The sequence below is a fragment of the Triplophysa dalaica genome, chromosome 17, assembly GCF_015846415.1.
Source record: "Triplophysa dalaica isolate WHDGS20190420 chromosome 17, ASM1584641v1, whole genome shotgun sequence".
Taxonomy (NCBI): Eukaryota; Metazoa; Chordata; class Actinopteri; order Cypriniformes; family Nemacheilidae; genus Triplophysa; species Triplophysa dalaica.
Genome location: NC_079558.1, coordinates 290,941 through 312,360, shown reverse-complemented (window position 1 = coordinate 312,360; position 21,420 = coordinate 290,941). Strand labels below are relative to the sequence as shown.

General features: G+C 38.2%; 2 protein-coding genes across 3 annotated transcripts; one reads left to right on the top strand and one right to left on the bottom strand.

Annotated features, from left to right (window-relative positions):
• Positions 1–81: 81 nt before the first annotated feature.
• bnip3 (BCL2 interacting protein 3) lies at positions 82–16,840 on the top strand. 2 transcript variants are annotated; one of them, XM_056771424.1, is made up of 6 exons: positions 82–220; positions 1,589–1,754; positions 1,925–2,003; positions 2,500–2,606; positions 2,700–2,849; positions 16,309–16,840. In XM_056771424.1, exons 1-6 carry the CDS (start codon positions 178–180, stop codon positions 16,340–16,342), a joined length of 579 nt encoding a protein of 192 aa, XP_056627402.1. In that variant the 5' UTR covers positions 82–177; the 3' UTR covers positions 16,343–16,840. The 2 variants fall into 2 exon arrangements, with proteins under 2 accessions (XP_056627402.1, XP_056627401.1); XM_056771423.1 differs by lacking the exon at positions 16,309–16,840 and adding an exon at positions 4,104–5,590.
• Positions 5,830–20,740, bottom strand: ppp2r2d (protein phosphatase 2, regulatory subunit B, delta). The gene is made up of 10 exons (XM_056771422.1): positions 20,542–20,740; positions 20,219–20,293; positions 13,123–13,220; positions 12,855–13,020; positions 12,595–12,707; positions 10,540–10,717; positions 9,957–10,121; positions 8,556–8,725; positions 8,294–8,385; positions 5,830–8,081 (listed from the first exon to the last, which is right to left on the bottom strand). Exons 1-10 carry the CDS (start codon positions 20,549–20,551, stop codon positions 7,802–7,804), a joined length of 1,347 nt encoding a protein of 448 aa, XP_056627400.1. The 5' UTR covers positions 20,552–20,740; the 3' UTR covers positions 5,830–7,801.
• Positions 20,741–21,420: the final 680 nt, after the last annotated feature.

Here is a 21,420-nt window from a genome sequence, read left to right as displayed (position 1 = left end):
ATATAAATCCGCATGCCGTTTATGCCTGACGTGCAATATAAACAGACTATTCGGGTGATATAACCCATGAACAACACTGGCCGTTACTATATAACGTTATCCTAATATCGACTCGTTTCTAAGGATCCATAAGGACTCGAATCATCTTCTGTTGTTTGTTATTGTTAAGGGACCGACATGTCGACAGAGAAACAAAGCGTACCCGACGAAAACCTTCAGGGTATGTAAACAAATAAACACACTTGTGCTGTAACGCAACCAAGCTTGCCATTGAATGTAAAATAGTAAAGTGAAAATTGCTAAATTAATGATCTTGTGTTTAATCGGATACATATCGTGTGACAATCTGTAATGTATCGCAATCCAATTGTACATGAATTGTGCTGTCCAGATCTTAATAACATTACGGGCATATGTGCCGAGGGGCAGGTGCGATGAAAAACAGCATGACGCACGTGCCCTTAACTCTGACAAGGGAGTGAACAGAAGTATATATTAATTCACTATTGCATGAATAAAGTTACGTTTCATCGAGTTGAGCGTACGAGATGTCGCGCAATCGATTTTATAAATGCTCATTTAAACCCGTTTTCCCTTTAAAGTGAGAAAAAACAAACCCACGTCGGCGCTCCCTTATAACAGAAGGCGGGAGTTACACAAGGCTTAATTCTATTGGATGATCAAGTAGTGACGATCTGTTCGGACCTGCCCTTCAGTACGCAGTGGGCGGGGTTGAGCTATTTATAGCGTCCTGTTTGTTTTCTTCTGGGTCAAGTCTCATGTGCTTACAGTACATGCCCTCGTTTATCTGTATACTTTACTTTACTCTTGCCTATCCCGTTTTTAAATGAAGCTGATAAAATATAAAGTTATGACTTGTGCATTTAATATTCCGTAAAATAATGAGAAATAAGAGCTTGAAAAATCTTTATATGCGAGTGTCAGCAATATTCATGACATTTTGTGGAGAAACTATGTTTAGGTATTCAATGTAAACCAGTGATTAAGGTGAATTTTTGGAATGTTTTCCAGTCCATAATGATTTTTTTAATATTTAATATATTTTTCAATATCAAAATTTGCCATAATATCACGTAAACTATGTTTTTTAAATATTTTCCATGATTACACCACTTTACTTTTGTTACTCATGTCTGTATGTATGCAAAGCTGAATTACATTTGCTATAGAATTTTGCGATGCAAAACTGTGGAAATGTGTTTATACTCAATATACATATTTATGTTAAGATTAAGAATATTTTATCAGCTAGAATACATTTTATGAGAGCAATATCTGTATTATACATATATTATTTGTGAAGGAGTGTTAAAATCACTGAATTAGAAACATGAAAATGTACTGGTCAAAAGACAAACAATTCTTGTTAAAAAGAGTGACCTTGACTACATTTCGTTACACTGTACTTGTATATGTGTAATGACAATAAAATTGAATCTAATCTTGAATCTAATCTAAATAAAATGATCATGCATTTTAATAATCAGATAAAATGATGATATTCAAGCTTTCTTTGAAAAACTGTAAGAACAAGAAGCTTATAGATATTGTTTTGCCTTTCCTGCAGGTTCCTGGGTGGAGCTGAATTTTAATGGAGGTGGCAGCACTCCTAAAGGATGCGCAGAGGAGCAAAGCGCTAGCAGCGCCCCAAGCGGAGACCTTGAGAAAATGCTCCTAGATGCTCAGCACGAGTCGGGCAGGAGCAGCTCCAGGGGGAGCTTACCATGTGACAGGTCTGTGAAATCAGTTTTTAATCAGATTCAGTTATAAATTGTTGTATGTTAATGTTAAATGCAGTTTAAATAGACACTCTTTTTGGGTATTAATCCTGGCTGCGAAATTCACAGTTTACCTATAAGAGGTGAAACATGCGTGTAATAAATCTTGTCAACTTTCTCACCAGTCCTCCGAGGCCCCAGACTCCTTTGCAACTGCGCAGGGGCTCAGAGGTCCAAAGCTCTGGAGAAAAAAACAGCTCTCAGGTAGATATTACTGCCTTGAAAAACACACTAATTTTAGGATGTACAGTGATTCAAATTGAAGACATACCTGTACACAAGTGCACACAAAAATTTGATTTTACACAAGTCAATTTTAAAGGTGTGAAATCAAAGAAATACACTGTTTAAATTGAGTAAATGTAGGTAAAAAAATAAGTAAATTAAGTAACTCAAAAATTTCTATATGTGTATTTTAAAAATCTAATTTGTTAATTAAATACTTATTTTTTCATTAAATAAACAAAAAAAATCCAACAGTTAAATTATGTAAAATAAACGTATATTATTTATACATTTTTTTAATATGTCCCACTAAAAAGATCAGTTAAGTAAGGGATAATCTACGGCTTAAGGCGCATTAAAGGATTTTAGTTAATTAAGAACCACCCAACATGAACCTCTATGATACTGTCAACAAACCTTATGTCTTGAAATAAAGAAAGTCATCTTTTCTGGTCTTTGTTTTGTCTGGGTTAAGTCAGAGGAAGATTATATGGAGAGGCGAAGAGAGGTGGAGACGCTGATGACGAAAAATGCAGACTGGATCTGGGACTGGTCCAGTCGACCAGAAAACCTACCGCCCAAGTAGATACCTACCTAAACAAAGTTGACATCTGATTTCACATGCTTTTAGATGATAAAAAGAAGAACATAATGAAGTAAATTAACCCTTTGTAGGGAGTTTATACTGAAGCACCCGAAGCGTTCCAGCACACTGAGCATGAGGAACACCAGTGTGATGAAGAAAGGAGGAATCTTCTCTACAGAGTTCCTTAAAGTGTTTCTGCCCTCTCTCGTCATCTCACACATCCTTGCTGTCGGTCTCGGGTGAGTATGACCTATGAACCAGGAACAGTTCTTATGATACGTAACCAGAGTAACATTAGGCTAAGTATTGTTAAATCAGAATCATAGTGCCTCATTTTATGCTTTACAAACCCAATGAATATTTTCAGCTGATGTATCTATTCAAACCAAACAAAAAAGGTTGAATTCCATTTCAAAGTACACGTTAAACAACAACGTCAACTTTGCAATAGAAGAATCAAAGCAATAGAAGATGAAATTCAATGCAGAATGATGTCATGTTCATGACATGTTCTATTATATACTCAGTACTCACCCTCTTGTTGAAACCCAGTAGCTAAGCTACTCTTTTCTGTAAAGTAAAAGAAGTTTAAGCCTGTAATTCAAGTTTAATAAATAACATTAAAGTGGTCCATATCTTATACACTGTATTTAAAGAAATAGCTCACCCAAAAATGTACATTTTGTTGTCCGTTTTGCGTCACCATTGACTCCCATAGAAGTATTTTATTCAATGGGAGTCAGTGGTGACCCAACACGACTTAGTTACAAAATTTAATTAAAATATCTTTAATAGCCCAACAAAGAAACAAGTGCAGGTTTGTAATAACTGGCAAAATTGTCATTTACGGGCGAACTATTCCTTTAAAACCATGTCTGCGATGCGACAAGACAAAAGACAATAAAACGCATTAGAAACCATTTTGTTCACACTGGATGAGGCGCGACACAACAATCTCATTAGAACAAGCGGTGTTGTGGCGCGGTCCGGTGTAGACAGGGTTTAAGTCTTCTACAGCTATATGACCCATGATACAGTATATGCCAAAATATTATTACACAAAACAATTTAAGGATAGACAAGTTCAAGTATTGTAAAATGTGATTTTTGTATTATTAAATACAATGACTACAATGAACAGCAATGGAATTTTAATAAACTCCAGTTAGTTTAATGTATTTATACTTGTGATGGTAGACACAATATTTAACAGTAGCAGTCCTGCTCTTGATACGGGTCAGCGGTGGATGCAGTCTGCGTGCTGGAATGCATGCTAGCGTGCTCGACAGGGGTTATCATGACTTGGCACTTCTCTTCTGATTGCTCATGGCAACAGCGAGAAGAATAAAGCCTCAAATTGGGTATCGCTTTGAAAGAGTTTTGAGGACATTTGAGGACATACTGAAATATCTCAATCCCTCACTGAATTTATTAGTTATTGAATATCCACGTTATCAATCTGTTCCAACAAACCACCCTCTTCTCCTCTTTAGAGTGTACATTGGAAGACGTATAACCACCTCCGGCACCTTTTGAGAACCCGTGAAAGGATAACGCAAGAAAATTCTCACATCCGCACATCAACCATCTCTGCTGCTTTATCTTCAATCTGTGCTTGTGTAGATGCAGATAAGACGAGGTCACACATGATCCACTTCCTCTCCCTGGCTGTGGGCCACACTGCCTCGATTCCCCATGTGTATTTAACTGGCCTTTCCCACAGTTCCTCTCTTGACTCGACAGATAATACGCCGTTCCATGGTTATCACTGCACGGGAAGGCCACGAGATAGAATTAGATGTTATGCCTGCTCATAATTTTGTATTGTCCTGTAACAAGACTGAATACTACGGCAGGATTATCAAATAGGGGAATAAGGGATGAGAGCGAGAGAGAAAGAAATGGTAGAACGGAAAGACAAGTGGATCACAAGATGCTGGATTCTGAGTGCTCTAGATATGTCGTACTTGAAAACAAGACTGTGAATTTCGAAGAGATTTCCAACTTTCTACCCCATATCAAAACTAGGATTGTATTTATGAGACGCTTTGATAAATCATATATTTTAATGACACCGTGCAGTTACATGTGCCATGAGGTTGTTGGTTTTTATTTCAAACACCAACATACACATATGCTTTGGGAATTGAGCAGTACACAGTATTACATAGAACACAACTGCTGTAACAGCAACCGTCCTCAAGATTCATATTGTTAAAATAATAGCCACACATTTGGTTACTATATGAACAGCTGAATCTCAATTGAATTTAAATGACAGGTACACATTATTTGAGAAAAACCTGAGATATGCATTTAGCAATGTTGTTTAAGCTTGCCTTCGTGTTGACCTGAGCTCCAAGAATGTTCTTGTCCGTCTGAAACGGTTCAAAGTTTGCCTTATTGAATCAGGCAGGGAGTTTAAGGGAAATTTTGTGCATGTTTTGTAGTCCTTCACAATCACATTCAGTGTATGTGTTAATTTCATAGAGGTTTTGTATCAATGGAGGGACTTAAACTGAAATAAATGTCTGCCAATTGTAACAGGTGTCCTGGAATCTTCAAATTTCTTGCAAAGTGATAAAACACTATTCTAAGTCAATACTTTTACAGGTTGAAGTCCTATATTTTGATTTGAATATGAAGGTGGGCATTACAAAGATTATTGCTTATAGCAGTGGTTCTCAAACTTTTACAAAATTACAATAAATTGTATAAGCTAACGTCTACATCTACATCTACCTCAACCCTAAACCTAACCTTACATTTAAAAAAAATATTCAACACCTGTCTGCACTACTTGCATTAATGGTTCAGCACAAACATCTCTTTGACTTAATTCATAAATCCGTTTTATATTCAGAGTCATATACGGTGTAGTTTGTTAGAGTATCTTAAAATTGTCCTTTACGTTTCTTTAGGAACAAGTTCACCAATAAATATATACACTGTCAATTCCCCCTATGTCGTTCAAAACCTGTGTATGATTCTTTATTCTGTGGGACGAATGAAGTTATTTTGAAAAAATGTCTCGTGGGTTTGTGTCCATACAATGGAAGTCAATGGAGTCAAATGTTGTTTCTTTAAAATATCTTTGTTTTCTGCAGAAAAAGCATGCTTTTGGCTTTTCAAAGGCACAAACTACCCCATTAACAGGTTTCACAAAAGTAATAATAATATCATGATTTTTGGAACCTCATAAGAAAACCTTATGATTCATTCTGTAAATAAGTTTTTATAACACAAATTTACATAAACATGCAAACAAAAAACATACATGCAAACAAAAAAACGTATATATCTGAGGTATCGTGAAGTCACATGACAAAGAAGCATTCTACATGTTGCTTCACACACATATGTGCAGGATAATACAATTGTATTATAAATTGGCTAGTGTTGCTTGAAGAAGTGTTGGGCAGTGTGCTGTTTTCAGATAAACACAATTAAAAGTTTATTTAACTTTGGTCAAAAATAATCAAACAAGTGTACACTTTCACAATGTTAGCATCATCATCATCATTTAACAAGGATCACGGTCAGAGTTCTCATCCGACCCGCGAGCTCCCAGACTTCAAGAGCGTCACAATCAGCTATACAATAACTTTGTACTTTATAACCGTCAAGTTAACGTTTGTCATTTTGACATAAGTTTAGCTGCTGCATGTCAAAATTCAGCAGCCTTCAGTTTGTCATCACTGCTTTCCTTAAACCAAGTACTGATGCGGGAGAAACCAGATCACATTTCTGCACAAATCATTTACATTTGCACAGGAAGTGAACTACGAGCATCTCAAAAACAGCACGTGATCTGTGTTCATCTTCGGTTGACTGGAGGAACGTCAGTACTGTCTTAAAGAGGCACTCAACACATCGTGTTTGATCGGAGTGTTCTACGCCGGTCAACGTTGACCGTGTGATGTCTCTATTAGTGTCCAAATACTAAGCCGCAGAACCGTAGCAGCACATAAACGGACAACGAAGTGCTCAAAAAGAAAAGCACGTAGGGAGATGAGCATTGTGGGTAAGCGCTGGGAATATTGAGATCTAGTCTTCGAGGTAATTAATAAGGCGGCAGAATCCCTTTACAAAATAAAGAAAGACATAACTGTAATAAAAACAAAATAAAAAACATGATCTAAAATGAAAACCAGACAGCAATACTGACACTTATCATGGCCAATGTCCTCATTCTAACAGTGCAACCGCAAGTTCAAGTACTACAATATGCAGATTTGCTTCCCGACCGGCACATTACAGAGGAATTCCCTTTCCTATTCAGTTTTTTACCTTTCGCATTGCCTAATCTTTAAAAACCAAATTCATCTATATACACTACACATTTTTTTTCTTCTGGAATTCCTCTATAACATTTCCAGTCCGGCTTCAGCAGTCCGGGTTCACATTTTCACTCTCCAGATCTACAAATGCAGATTACATGCGAACGAAGAACATAAAACCCATACATACCTGCTCGTAATGTAAAAACACTTTCTCTTTGTAGTTATGTTACTTTTATTGAGTGGTTTGACACCGGATGGTGCAATATATAGATACAGTCAGTGAGTAGATATTATGCATGAGAAAACAATAGAAAATAAAAACAGAACAAAAGTAAAAACAACTGTCCACTGACCAAAATGGAGACCTGTTTCAAGTGCTTAAAAAGGTAGACAGGGCCTGAGACGTAGGCCAGGGGAAGGAATGTTAACAAAACATGGTGTTTCACAAAGGTCTGAATTTCAAGTCGAACAGTGACTACATACGATTTTGACAGCGAGACTTGTTACTCGTCCTGTGGAGCGTTTCCATACTTTTGGTCGTCAATCATAAAAACGTAAGGCTCAGCCGAAGACGAATACATGTAGGACTTGTGATTTCTGGCCTCCTAATGCTCATTGGTGTAAGTTGCTTGACATCGACCCCCCGGGGTTGTTTGGTGTGGAGGGGTCGTCGTGAATTATTAACGGGCTTTTCCAAATATGCGGTCTGTCTCATCTCCCTTTACACAAGTGCTTCAATTCATTCTTCGAGAGGACGATAGGGCCATATTTCTCATACAGATTTACGACTAGGCTTAACGTTGCAAAGTGTTTTCGAGCGTCCTCGGGCCTGCGCCAAGAGAAACGGGGACGGGGATAATTCATGATTTTATTTTTTTGTCGTCGTTTTTTATTTTAAATCACTTTTTTTAATTCATTTTGTCCTGGAATATATACAGGTTGTTGGTGGCGGCCACAGCGATGACGTTCTCCTTCGGGTGCCAGGCGGTGTGAAGGATCTTCTTGTTGAAGTCCAGACTGTCCACGCTGATTTCGTCTTTCTTTCGTTTCCCGCCGGTGCACACCTTCCGCGGTTTGAGCATGGCACGGGGTTTACTGTTTTCCCTCGAAGCCTCCAGCGTGATGTCCCTGCGTGTGTTCCTGTCAAACATTCTGAAGAAGTTGTTGTAGGAACCCGTCATGATGGCACTGAACGGAAATCAGACGGGAAATTGACCAATGAGAGACGGACGCGATCACATTTTATTGATTTGCAAGCAATAACAGGAAGACAAAGCTTTGATTGGTTTGCTTTAAACAACAAATTTTAAACTTTTTAATCAATCGTTACTTTGCAAAGATGAACACTTTGCCGTTATGTATCTGCCCTTATAAAATAAAATATTTAAATAAGGCCTCACCTGTCTGAACCGTTCCAACAGCACTCAAATTTGTCAAAAATGCAGTCATTCTCGTAGAGCGAGCACAACTTGCTACGTAGGTACTCGTGTACCTGCAATTGAAGGAGCACATGATCAATAAAACTGTAAGATACAAGGAGACAAGACATGTTTAAGCTTATCTTGAAACTTTGCGCAGTAGTATTTGAAGAATGTTATAATTCAAAACGTTTAAGAAACATGCACGAGCACATTTGGAATGTCAGCAGTCAAAATAAATAACCTGGTAGGTTTCCACGGGCCGGTTCTCCATGTTCAGGTCCCAGACTTTGACGGAGAGGTAATCGCGAGTCATCATATATCGCCCGCTGTGGCTGAACTTCACGTCGGATATGGAGGAGATGATTTCAGAGAAGAACGACCGGCTGCTGGGGTCTTCAGGCTCCTCAAAAACTTTAGGAAAAATAATAATTTTGAGATGACAATTTTCTGTGTTGTGCAAATCTCAAGAAACGTCCAGCTCACATTTTACATGCCCTCCAAGGCAGCATTTGGCACATCATACTAGTTTTTCCCCTTCAAGAGATAGCAATACAGTATTGCGTGACTCCTAAAAGTCACAGCTACACCACAAACTTCTGCTTAATTTCATACTTTAAAATCACCTTTACTAGCTTTAATCACGTAGAGACTCATGAAATAAATGTCTGTGTCGGCCAACCCCGGGGCCTCCAGGGCAGAGCAACACCCAAACTCTGTTATGTTGTCCGCTATAAATAACAAGCACAACTGCATTCCATAAAAGCAAAAAACAAATCTCAGGGTGGAGTAAAAGATAATCTTCATCACCCTCAACGCATCAGCTTTAAGCATGACTCTCGAATTAAATGCTTATGCACCTTAAAAATAAACCAACCAGGGAAGAGCGAGGATGTCAGTTGCATTAGTAAAAATGCAATGTGAATCACTCAGTTGAAAAATGATTTATCGAACTTGTAAACGGGTACCTAGTGATAATGTGTTTTGGTAACCACTGCATTTGCAAAGCTCAATATATGGAAATATTCCACAAATTTACCTCGCACGTTATAAAAAACTATCATATTTGCGACCATTTTGGTCGCAGTCTTGAGCCCTGCATCACTACCTCAATGTAATGAAAATAATAGTGCACTAAAAAACATAATTTTTTATTTAGCATATAATAGTTTAGCATACAACAGTTTGAAAGATTTAAACAATTATGCCTACAGTTTCATTTACCACTTTATAGGATGAGACCAAAAATTGAGACTAGTTTTACAGATACGCAAAGTAAATGTTGCAAACTAAGTAACTGAAATGAAAGAGGGGTTAAAGGTGTGTGTCAGGGGGGTTGTTGCTCACATCTAATTTCAATGACATGTACTTGAACGCCTAATGTCCTGCACAGGAAGTAAACAGCTGGTTGCTCTAAATGGCTGAGAATAGAGTGTTCGATCAATTACATAATCCTGAGATTACGTAACGTGAAGCCCTGCTGACAAAAAAAAAAACGGTCTTTCCATAGCCTGTTAATGAGAGAACACGATCGGGTTCCAGGAAAAGAGGACACTGTGTCAGGGACGGACACGCTTAACGCTTAAAAATAGACAAAAGGGAAACAGAAGGTTTAAAAACAAAGCGTTCAGACAGAGGTACTCACATTTGCTATGTCTATCGCAGAGCGCGGCCGCTCTCGTGTCACACAGACGGATGGTTCCCTTACTGCTGCTGTACACAAAGACGTTACACTGATGCGGGTGGCACTCGGCTGCTGTTATCACCTCCGTCAGCTCCTCCATATTGGCCGGCTTTATATCTACAATGTCTGAGGGTGAACCGGTCAAGGAAACCAACAGAAATAGTAGAGAACTTCAGCCATAAAACATCTAAACCTCTAATGATTGGAGACACGATGGTCCGTAGCAGGCGATTGGTGGATGTTTAAAGGGATTGTGTCCTTGACCTTCTGACCTTAGAGTTCACTATACCACAGCAAAATAATGTGACTCTTCTGTGAAACAAGATATTTAGAAAAATGTCTCTGCGGTTTTATCTCCATCCAATGTAGGTTGGTTATCAGTGTTCTTTAAAATATCTTTTTTGTGTTCTGCAGAAGAAAGTCATACAGGTTTAAAATTAAATGAAGGAATTTTCATTGTTATCAACCTATCCCTTTAAGACACAACGAAATTATATTTTGGTCAAAAGGAAACGATGAAAAAAACTGATGACTAAAAGGATACTAAAACTTCTATCTGTGATTTCTAAATGCCAGAGATTTATTCTGAGGTCGTCTGCAGAAAGGTATGTTTGATAATCGCTATTAACTGAAATGGAGTTGATGTGATATGTGTGTGCATTTGCGAATATTCTGCGCGGGCTCGCCTCCACCATCAGGTCCATCGGCATCAGGACAGGAACCTGCAGATCAGGCAGAGAGAGACACGATTCATGAAATATTAACATGGTCGAGAAAAAACATAAGTCCATAATGAGTCTCCCTCATCCTGGATTCACATGATGAAACGTACTGATTTCTGAGGAGTTATGTCAGAGAACTATTCTTGATTGTTATATAAAATGTACTTCGACCAAAATGTTCAAATTCTTACTTTCCATAATGTCTAACATATGAAATGTTCTGTAGTCGACTTGAAATATCTGTTGCTTTCACATATAATAAAAGAATTCAGCTCAGCTACCTGACGCCAGCCTGACTACGAGACATGAACACTGCGAGGTAGGCCTGTCGCGATAGTCAAATTATGGCTTAACTTATCACGCGATATATAAACTTGACATCTGTAGTTTTTGGTGATGCAATATACGTTCAGGGTGTGTTGCCCTAGCCAAAACTACTCCAGATATTAGGTTTGTCAAACATAATGCAACCCTGTGTGTAACGATCGGCTTTATGATTATAAAGTATGTGAGATAAAAACATGACGAGCCGCTCACGTTTGACATCTCTTAAGCAGATCGGTCCGTGCAGCGCACATGAAGTTAAACACCTCAAAAAAGCCCCAAACTGAACATTGATATGGATTCTGTTGTGCTGAGAGTGATCGCTTTGTTTACATGTGATGCAGTCGCATCGTAATGATGAAAGCATGTCCGGAATTGGATTGTAAAGTGCAATGTGAGTGCAGTCCAGCGGGGATTGGGGACAGTCGCGCTCCGGCACAGTTGAGAGCAACCGGGATATATGCGAGTACGGCCTTAGAATTTTCCTGTTTTATTGCATGGTGACTTTAAAGCCCTATTCGCTCGAGAATAAAATTACCTGTGGACCTCTAGTCATTTGTAATAATTGCAGAGGTTGTCTGTGATCTTAATCCTGAGCGAATCGGTCATGTCTATATTTTGTAAAGTAAAAATCCCCCTGCAAATACCATAGAGATCCTGTGATTATTTTAGTCCCGTGCAAATCGGCATCTCTGTGATTTGGCGCGCTCAAATGTCATTTTGTGCTATGATTGTCCAGTTAACCAGTGCGTAGTGATTGGTAGAATACTGCAAGCGTGTGACGGAAGTGTAACACCTTTTAACATATTTGGAACATCAGGTTCCAAAGCAATTGTACTGACAGGTACTCCCACCTTACTTGCGTATACATTTGGGGGATCCAAGTCAAATCATACCACGAACTGACGTAGATTTGGGGGTGTGGTTACACAAGGTGTTACATCAGACACCAGGCAGGTCTGGGTGAGCATTTAGATAGAATTCATCTTTTGTTCAGACACTTTAATTTTTGCAATTTTACGTGTCTAATACATGCATGGGCAATTTATAACACACCAAAGACACAGAAAAACACGTATTCGCGCCATATGACTCCTTAATCAGTGGCATTAAATATTTATAAAATAACAATAATGTCGACTATAGCAATTATTTCTAATTCAATTAATCGGCAAACAAAAAGTTGCTATCACAAAAAAAACACTAACCCGCTCTCTTTCTTTCTTTGAACTGGTAGTGGTTTAGCTTATGTTAAAACTAGTAACTTTGTATAAGCACCTATTGTATTATTGCTCCTGTATGACATATCGCTTATTGCTCCCTTAACTCTCTGTAAGTCACTTTGGATAAAAGCGTCTGCTAAATGACTCAATGTAGCATAATAAAAAAAACAATAAAATAAAGAATAACATGAATGTACAACATAAAAATGACTCAAAAGTAAAAACAACACATCTAAACGGTTCAATGAGCTCTTTCAATGTAATATTTAATAAAGATCTAACATTGTCCATTTAATATTTGTTAAAGCAGTGTGAACAAGCATCGCTCACCCGTAACGATGTGATTCTAAACGGATCTCTCAGTCTTCCATCTTCATCTTTAAGATTATATCCTTCCGCCCGTTTGTCTCGCTCGCTAATCTTCCATAGTTTGATGGTTTTGTCTGTTTGAGAAAACAAAACGTAACGTACAGATGAAATTCTACTTCAATTCAATAAAAAGAACTGTCAACCTGTGAGCTCACTTCATTTAAAGAAATTGCTAGGCATCACAAAAATAATAATTCAATAAGTTAAGCTTCTGTTCTTACCGTTTGTGGACAGAAGAAAGTGTGCAGCGTTCTGTTGCGGGAGCCATCTGATTTTATTGATCTTCTCCTCGATTTCTAAACTTTTCAAGTAATCAAACTCCGGTTCATGACTCTGAAAAGTGCTGTACACGTTATATTCTCCTCTGGAGAGAGAACGGTTTTTACTCTGCGAGGGGGAACAGGTTAGTGAACAAACATTAACACCAACTCCATTTTACTGATAATAGGAAGATGAAGCGCAATAATAGAAATCTTTGGGTGGCGTCACCTCTTGTTCTCGCTGAAATATGACGACTCTTCCCCCTTTGTCTCCTGTTGCTAGTAACTCTCCCGAATAGTTAAATTCAACAGTTGATATAATATCCGCTGGAGACCAAAAAGGAAGATAGTTAAGAACGATCATTTATTTCATGCATTCAATGCGTAAACTGAGAAAATAAATCTCACACAAAATCACACTTCAGCCAACGTAAGGTCATAAAAGACCTCCATTTATTTACATAATGGACATTTTTAAAGTCTCATGGTGCACAATCAATCCATAAAAAATAACTTCCTGCCTTTAAACTAGTCTCCTAAATGCTTAAACTTTAACAACCTATCATTACTACAATAAAATGTGTTGCGAAATACATTCTTAACATTGTACATTCACGTCTCCAACATTACCTGGCAACGACCAGCAAAGTATGTAAAGCATATATATATATATATATATATATATATATATATATATATATATAAAAAAATCTCAATATATGTCCATCACAACTTCCTGTTCCAATAGGAAATACATCAACACAGGGAAAAAACTGTGCTTGGTCTCATTTATGATGAACATTAAAGGGATAGTTCACGCAAACATGAATATTCTCAGCCCTCAGGTTGTTCGAAACCTGTATACAATTCTTTGTTCCATTGAACACGGAGAAAGATATTTGGAAGAATGTTAAACATTTTCAATTCTGGGACATCCACGACCATAGTAGGAATAACGATATTGTATTTTTTTTGTTCTGTTGAACACATACATTGAGGAAGAACAGTTCTGGGGCACCTTTGACTACCATTACATTTTTTCTCCTGCTGTCGGTAGTCAATGTTGTCCGGGACTGAAAATGGCTAACATTCATCCAAATATCGTTCTCTGTGTTCATCAGAACAGAGCAATTTATACAGGTATAAAAATCACACGAGGACGAGTAAATGATGACAGAATTTTCATTTTTGGACGAACTATTCCTTTAAACATGAACCTGTGACACTACACAATCCTAACACATCTGGTTTCATGTGAATTTCTCTCTCCCTCCCGTTCTCTTCTGATCACTCACTGAGAGGGAAGGACGTCGGGGAACAGAAGCACGATTCAGTGTTCCTGAAACTCAACCATCAGTTTATTACAGGTGCCAAATTCACACCTTAATAATCTGCCGTCAGTGACGCAATCCATTTTTATTTTACTGCAAACATTATTACTGAACCAACAAAGAAGTTGTGGTAAATGTAGAATCCGGTGCCTTTGAAGAAAAGACAGTACAGTATCTATTAAGAACAAAGATTACACAAAGTAAAACATGGTAAGAAACAACCAATGAGAATTGCTACTATGCAGGAAGTTACAGTGCTACAGGTTTTGTTTCAAGATTGAAGCATGACAACACTTTATGGTGTCAGATTTTAAAAAAGATTTGAAGGCTATGATATGAGAAAATACAAAACATAAACAGCATGTTTCATCGCACCCAGTTTTCAAGACACCAAATCAACTTGTTCCTCCAAAACGATCAGACCTACCCTGTAGATCCACAAATAACATGGCACATCCCAGTGTTCGGAGAACATATTTTAACATTCAGAGTCATTTGATTCGGCAACATTATGATCTATGAAACAACTCTAGATTGCACAACAGAAGTGAAAGTCACGAAAAAACGAGCCCAGATGCTGTGAAGCTCAGAAAAAATAAGTATAGCTTATGCTTTATGTTTCCAGTCTCTGAAAGCATAACATGTAGATATATGTGAAATTTATTTTGCTTTTTGGCCCTTTAGGTTCTTAAAGTCACCATGAAACGGAAGTTGCGATTGACTTCTTTTCCGCACTCTGTTTTTGATTGGTTGGGGGTTAGTTGGGTCTGGAGGGGAGGGCTTACAATGCCTGACCATTGGACAGCAGTATAGTTCTACCTATTTTTTGTTCTCACCGTCATGTAGTGAATAGTTGTTATTGAGAGGTGGAGAGGAGCTTAACGTTTTTGATTAAAGATTATAAGTGCAAATTAATTAAAAATAATAACGGTGTGCACGGATAAATCATTTATAATAATCACCGCCAAACTGTGTAACGCTAAGAATTTTCCAGTTTGATTTCATGGAGAATTGAACAGCCTTTTCTGAGCATCTTATACTATGATATATAAATAGAGACGTCCCGAGAGTTTAGCAACAAGCCTGAGAGAGAGGAAGAGCATTTTCCACATTCGTTTTCCACAAGACAAAAAAAGCCATTAGTTAATACAAATTTATAAAACAAGAGGTGTGTGCGTGCGATGAATCAATCTCCAGTCACACCTACATGAGAAAGTAATGGGATGACTGGAGCATTAGTCTGTAAATCTCATAAAACCTGATAGATTGTGCAGGATTATATTTCAATCAAATCTTTAAGAGAGAAACTATATTCTTCTAAAACTAGTTTTAAGGGATGCACCGATACCATTTTTTAAAGACCGGGTACCGATATTATTTTCTCGTACTCACCGATACAGATACCTATACCCGATGCCTGTATAATGTACCAGTAATATAAACCAGTATATTACAATATTTTTTTTCCTTTTGTTTTTAGGTCTACTTAAAATGAAGTACTATTTTTAAATGAAGTAAAAAAAAATATGATAAGTAGGACAATTTTACTAGCACATTTACTTCAGTTTGCTAAAGTAAACAATATACTTATTATAAAAAATTCAAGGGGGGTGGTGTGGTAAAATGTGGGTGCATTATAACTTGTTCAAGTCATTCTGACTTTTATTTTGACGTGACGCCACAAAGCGTTTGTTTAAGTTAACAGGACTTTTATTTTGACGAGTACACGAGCTTGGTATCGGTGCATCCCTACTAGTTTTCATGAAGATTTTATGTGAAGTTCTCATAGAGCTATTGGCAATCTTCCCAAAAAAGCAGATCATGATCTTCATAAAGAATCTCGATCCACAATCTGAATTGAAATACAGATGATTGAAAAATTAAGTTTTTGCAAATAGCACTAGTGCTACAGAGGTTTGAAGTTTTGTAGCACAGCCCAAACAGTACAGGTAGCACAAGTATAAAACGTCTGTTATTATCTTTAAAAAACACAAATCTACAGATCATCACATAAATAGACTGGTTAACAACAAAGTACATTCATGTTTGTCTACTCTCAGCCAGTCTTGTCTCTTTGTTCCAAGGTTACCGCAGGATGCAGTTCATGCCCAGACCTGATGGCAGAGCTGAGAATGGGAAGTGGTGACCTGACAAGAGCTGAGACGATAGAGCTGGATAAAGGACGCTTTTTGTGATTTAATATATGTACTATAAAATAATATATATAATAATATCACATTAACATAAATATAATCAAAATGTTTGCTATCACACCATAGTTCACATGTACCGTATATTCTCAACCCTTATACATCGTTGTATTCTATGGAATTACAAAACATTTAGACAAATAAAAGCTATAAAAAATGGAGGAAAAATGTGCCATAATTGTCACGAATATAATGCAAGCGTCTTTAAAAAGTAAAGGTGAACTAAACATGTTTGAGTTATTAACACGATCAGTTATTAACTATTCTGATCTTTAATCTTGTGCTGCGTCTGCACATCCTCCTCCTGGTCAAGAAAACAACAACACAAAACTGTAAAGGCTGAGCTGAGCTACAGTACTGTATACAAACAATAAAAGCATCAGCTGCGGAGAAGACAGTCAGGTATATCACCAATGATGCCCACCCATCCCCCCAAAAAAGCGCCAACTAAGCAAATATTAGCGATTCGTCCCGAAGCAGCCAACGTCCACATCGGATATCCCCCCACAACCTACAGCATCGATTACATCAGCGCCTCTCGGATAGAGATAAAATCTCAGCATCACACAGCAAACCCAAACAACACAACATCAGATGACACGAGACCACCGTGGAGCCTCTTCGGACTGGGAAACGCAGACCAAGCCTGACCTGGAACGGCTGAAAAACAAGCAATGCCCTCGCTGCGAAAGTCTGACGGAGATAAACGCGCACATACCCATCCTGAAAGGCAGAGAGAGGCCATTATAGCACAGAGAGAGGGTGTCGGCAGCGCAAACACAAGACAGCCGCCGAAGATTTAAGAGCCGGGGAGAAGATGCGGTGCGGACGGCGTGGGCTCGCCCGAGGGGAGGGTAATAGAGGGGTGTCCTGCGACCGCGCTGGGCAGGTAAGATGATGAGGAAACTCTGACACGGACCCTTCAACCAAAACTCGTTCACTCATACAAATTTGATTGTGCTTACATTGCTTTTTTTCTGTTCGAATAAAAGTCACTCAGGCAATACAGCAGCACGTATATAACTAGGTTTAAGGAATAGAGAGTTTTATCATTTAACTATTTTTTAGCATTGGGAAAAAAAACAGGTCTCTGCCAGCACTGTTGACCACAGTATTTTTTTTTTTACTTAACATCGTATGTTTCTAACACATCACATAGGCTGCAAAAGATAACTTAAAAACATTTGCATGATTTTACTTGATACAGATGTAACTTGCAACACTGCCAGCTCTGTGCAAAAGTATATGCCTATATTGTGGTTGAAAAACTTAGAATGAACTTAACGATGATGTGTAAAACCATTGTAAAGGGAATGAGGACACAGAGAAAACGTAAGGATTCTGACATGTGAGCTTTTAAACAGTAGGGCTAAGGAAGTGCCATTTTAATGTCATTAAAAGCTAAAGTTGTGACGGATATCAAAGACTCATGATTCATCATAATGATCATAATATCACGTGAATCCAGTGTCAATTTCTCTCTGATGTGGTTGTCGTAGGCGGGCCGTGAGAAATACTGTTTTTTTTTATAAAATGCACTAACAGAATAATCGTGTGATTAAAATAAGAAAAAAGTGGTTATCAAAATCACCACAAAAGCAGCTTGGAGATGTTTTAAGCAGCAAAACAAGTGGGTATAAGGAGGGTATACGCTAATATAGATCTTCAGAAGTCAGCGCTGTGGAAAAAGTAAGCGCACACCGAAATACATGCGTATAGCCCAGACCACACCACTGCGAGAGACAAACATAAAGGATGACAAATAATAATGATTTATGACAAAAATAAAAGTCATCAAATAGGGAGATACAATGTTTAAAAGGGCCGCAGTGTTATCTTGATTTCTTAGATCTAAGAGGCAACAATGGTTGTTATCAGAATATAGCAGAAGGTTTGAGCTACACTAACAACATTACAAAACCTATTTCTTTATAAAGATGTTTTGCACATCTATTTCAATAAAATAAATGAGTCTTAAGCATCCACGGTACTCCAGGATCCATTTTTACTGCACATGAAAATGAGGCTGCGTATTAATAACAAGAAGATGACGCCATTATCTGGATTCACAACTAATCCTCTAGTTTCTTGTTTGAGCTATGAAAGTAAAACCAAAAAAGTGCAGATTAAAAAAGTCTAACTTCTAGTTACAAAAATGTTTGTTATAAATTAATAATCATAAATATGAGGCAGTCACAATAAAATCGATTCTATGGACCACAGTGTCGGAACTAAAAAATGACAATACTATCACAACACTGGACCAGATACACAAACACATGCCTTGATGGGTAAAGATAAAACAAGACAAACATATTTTCCTGAGTGTGTTTACTTATCACATCGGCATTTTAAAGAAATTCCCACCGCCACAGAACTACATGGAAGATTATCATTTTAAGCAATCACACGGTGATCTTTAAATAACCATCTCTTGCACATAAGGGCCACTCCGCTGGGATGATATTACCCAAGTCCATGTGTGTCCGTTTCCTAAAAATCTGTTTTTATTTTCACAGAGGGCGAAGCGGAGGTCTGGAGGTCAAATAAACGAATAAAGTAACAAAATGAAGTGAATTGAAACGCATTACAGAAAATATCAAACTTCAACCTTGAAGGCTTCCCTGAACACATCTTACTGACAAATGGTCACAATACAACAATCGCACAACTATTCCCTGCAAAACCATGTGGGAAAGTTCAATGCACTCATGTTCTTGAACATAGTCTTGTATGGAGAACACACATCTTCAAATCTGTTTTCTATGTAACTTTCGTATCTGGATCACCATCATGGAGGCAGACTCATCTTTGGATGAGGCACACGGATAAAACAAGCTGGTCGGACCAGTCAGACGTGCTTTCCGCTCTTTCAAAGACAGGATGTGCTTCCCTTAAGAAGCCCAGGAATTCAGCACACATTCCCACTAACCCACCGGCACCCGCCTCATTCATCAATTTAAGACGTGTCATAACAAAAAAAAATGATATTACTTATAATCCACAATGTGCCATGATGGTCCCTCAGACCGCCCAGCAAATTACTACATAGGATTAATCACCCAAATATCTTGGAAGATTTCTCTCCTGTTATGACGTTATTCCTTCAGGACAGACAGTTGAGGTGGGACATCAATTTACTAACTAGTCAGAGGCGAGGATCATTTTCTTTAAAGATTGCATTTCTATAGAAAAATGAGAGCACGCCTGTGAACGCAAGACGAGTCATCAATATTTTTGGCATGTTTTGACAGAACAGGCTGTACATTTGAAACGCCCAAATGTTTGAGACAGTTGTCAACGTTTCATTTGCCATACCATATAGATGGCGAAACATAAATCAAACATGGAATAATATGCACAGTATTTCTAGTGCAATTGCCCCATCACAATATTATCCTATCCTACCTATATGAAACATTTTAAGTACACATAGTTGAATGGAAAAATACTGTCATCCTAATAAAGTATTACACCATCTATGTGAAAATGTTAACCGTCAACTTTGCAGTTGCCCTAACATAAAGATGACATCAAATCTAACAATCACGAACTAAAATCAACAAAATATCTTCTGTATATAAGATATGTTTGGCAGACACATAAGACCAACATTTAAACACGGCCCCTTTAAATATAACGATACTCTCTTGAATATGAACATTTACATTTATAATAGTGGGAATTCATAACGATCCCTGCCATCATTCTTCATCCAGTTGTCTTTCCAAACATAAAACACTCACTCAAGTGTGTCGAAAAACACGAAAAAAGCATCATTTACCTTCTGCAACATCTTCGTCTATGGCTCCTTTCACCTGGGAGAAGCACCACTGGAAATCATTGCCTCCACCAACCCCTGCAACAAACACAAGTGCATTTAAATGCATGCTCGAATCCACCTCATAGAATCACACGATCAAGCTAACCCCCTAATGCAAACATTCGCATGCACAAACACCCCGCACGAGCATGCATGCTACCGTAAAGCAGCACACACAAGGGCTCGCTTTAGTGTCATTTAAGGGGTCTGGTTTAATGTTTAGGCCGCACCGCTGCTGCGCGCCCCCGCCTACCAACACAAAAACCCCCGCGCCGCGCGTTTACCTGCCATCATCGCCTCCGTCTCGGGTTCGAGCCTTCGGTACGGAGTTTCCTCGAGCTCAGCCGGGTGATCGCGGGCGCACGGTGCGAACGAGCGCGGAGTGAGAGCGAGCTGAGACGCACGAAATCAGCGCGATCGGGACCTACCCGTGATTTCGCTTCGGTTCAAGATGGCGCACAGTGCCCGTCGACATGACGCGGTGACGTCATTTAATCGAGCGCAGCAGCGCACCCGGCGCGTCGTCACTGCGCGGGGCTTTGCGCAGGGAGTGACGTTATTCAATACAGCAAACGACGCGCTTGGTTGACTGTTGCTGCGCAGGGATTTGTGCAGAGTGTTTAGAAGGCAGTAGGCTTAACAAAAGCACTTGTTATTAAGTTACTTGTATGATCGTATACCAGTTTTTACATTGAAATATTATTATTTATTCCTATTTAAAATATATATTTTATAATATTTTATATAATGTAGATATAATATAATCTATTTATAATGTGACTGTCGATAAAAAGCTAGTGTGGATTGGATGAGTGACAGGTGTGGTATCATTGAGAGGACAAATAAGCTGACATTTAAGAAAACATAATTGATTTATACATTTAATTGACCTTAGGAAAGCTGTTTTTAGGGACAACTTCCTCCACATAGCTTTTGAGCATTGTCTAAAAAACAATGTTTGAAATATTTAAAGGCTAAATATGTTATAAAGTCTTTTAGAATAGGTTTCGAGGCCTGTTCTGTGAACACATGCATGTGTTTAATTAAAAAAAAACATAACAGACCTTAAAATGGTTGAAAATTAACTGAAGCTTGGGGCCAAAATCCTCCCAAATCCAAGGTGAAGTGTAAATATGGCTTTAGTTGACATTTATGGTATTTCA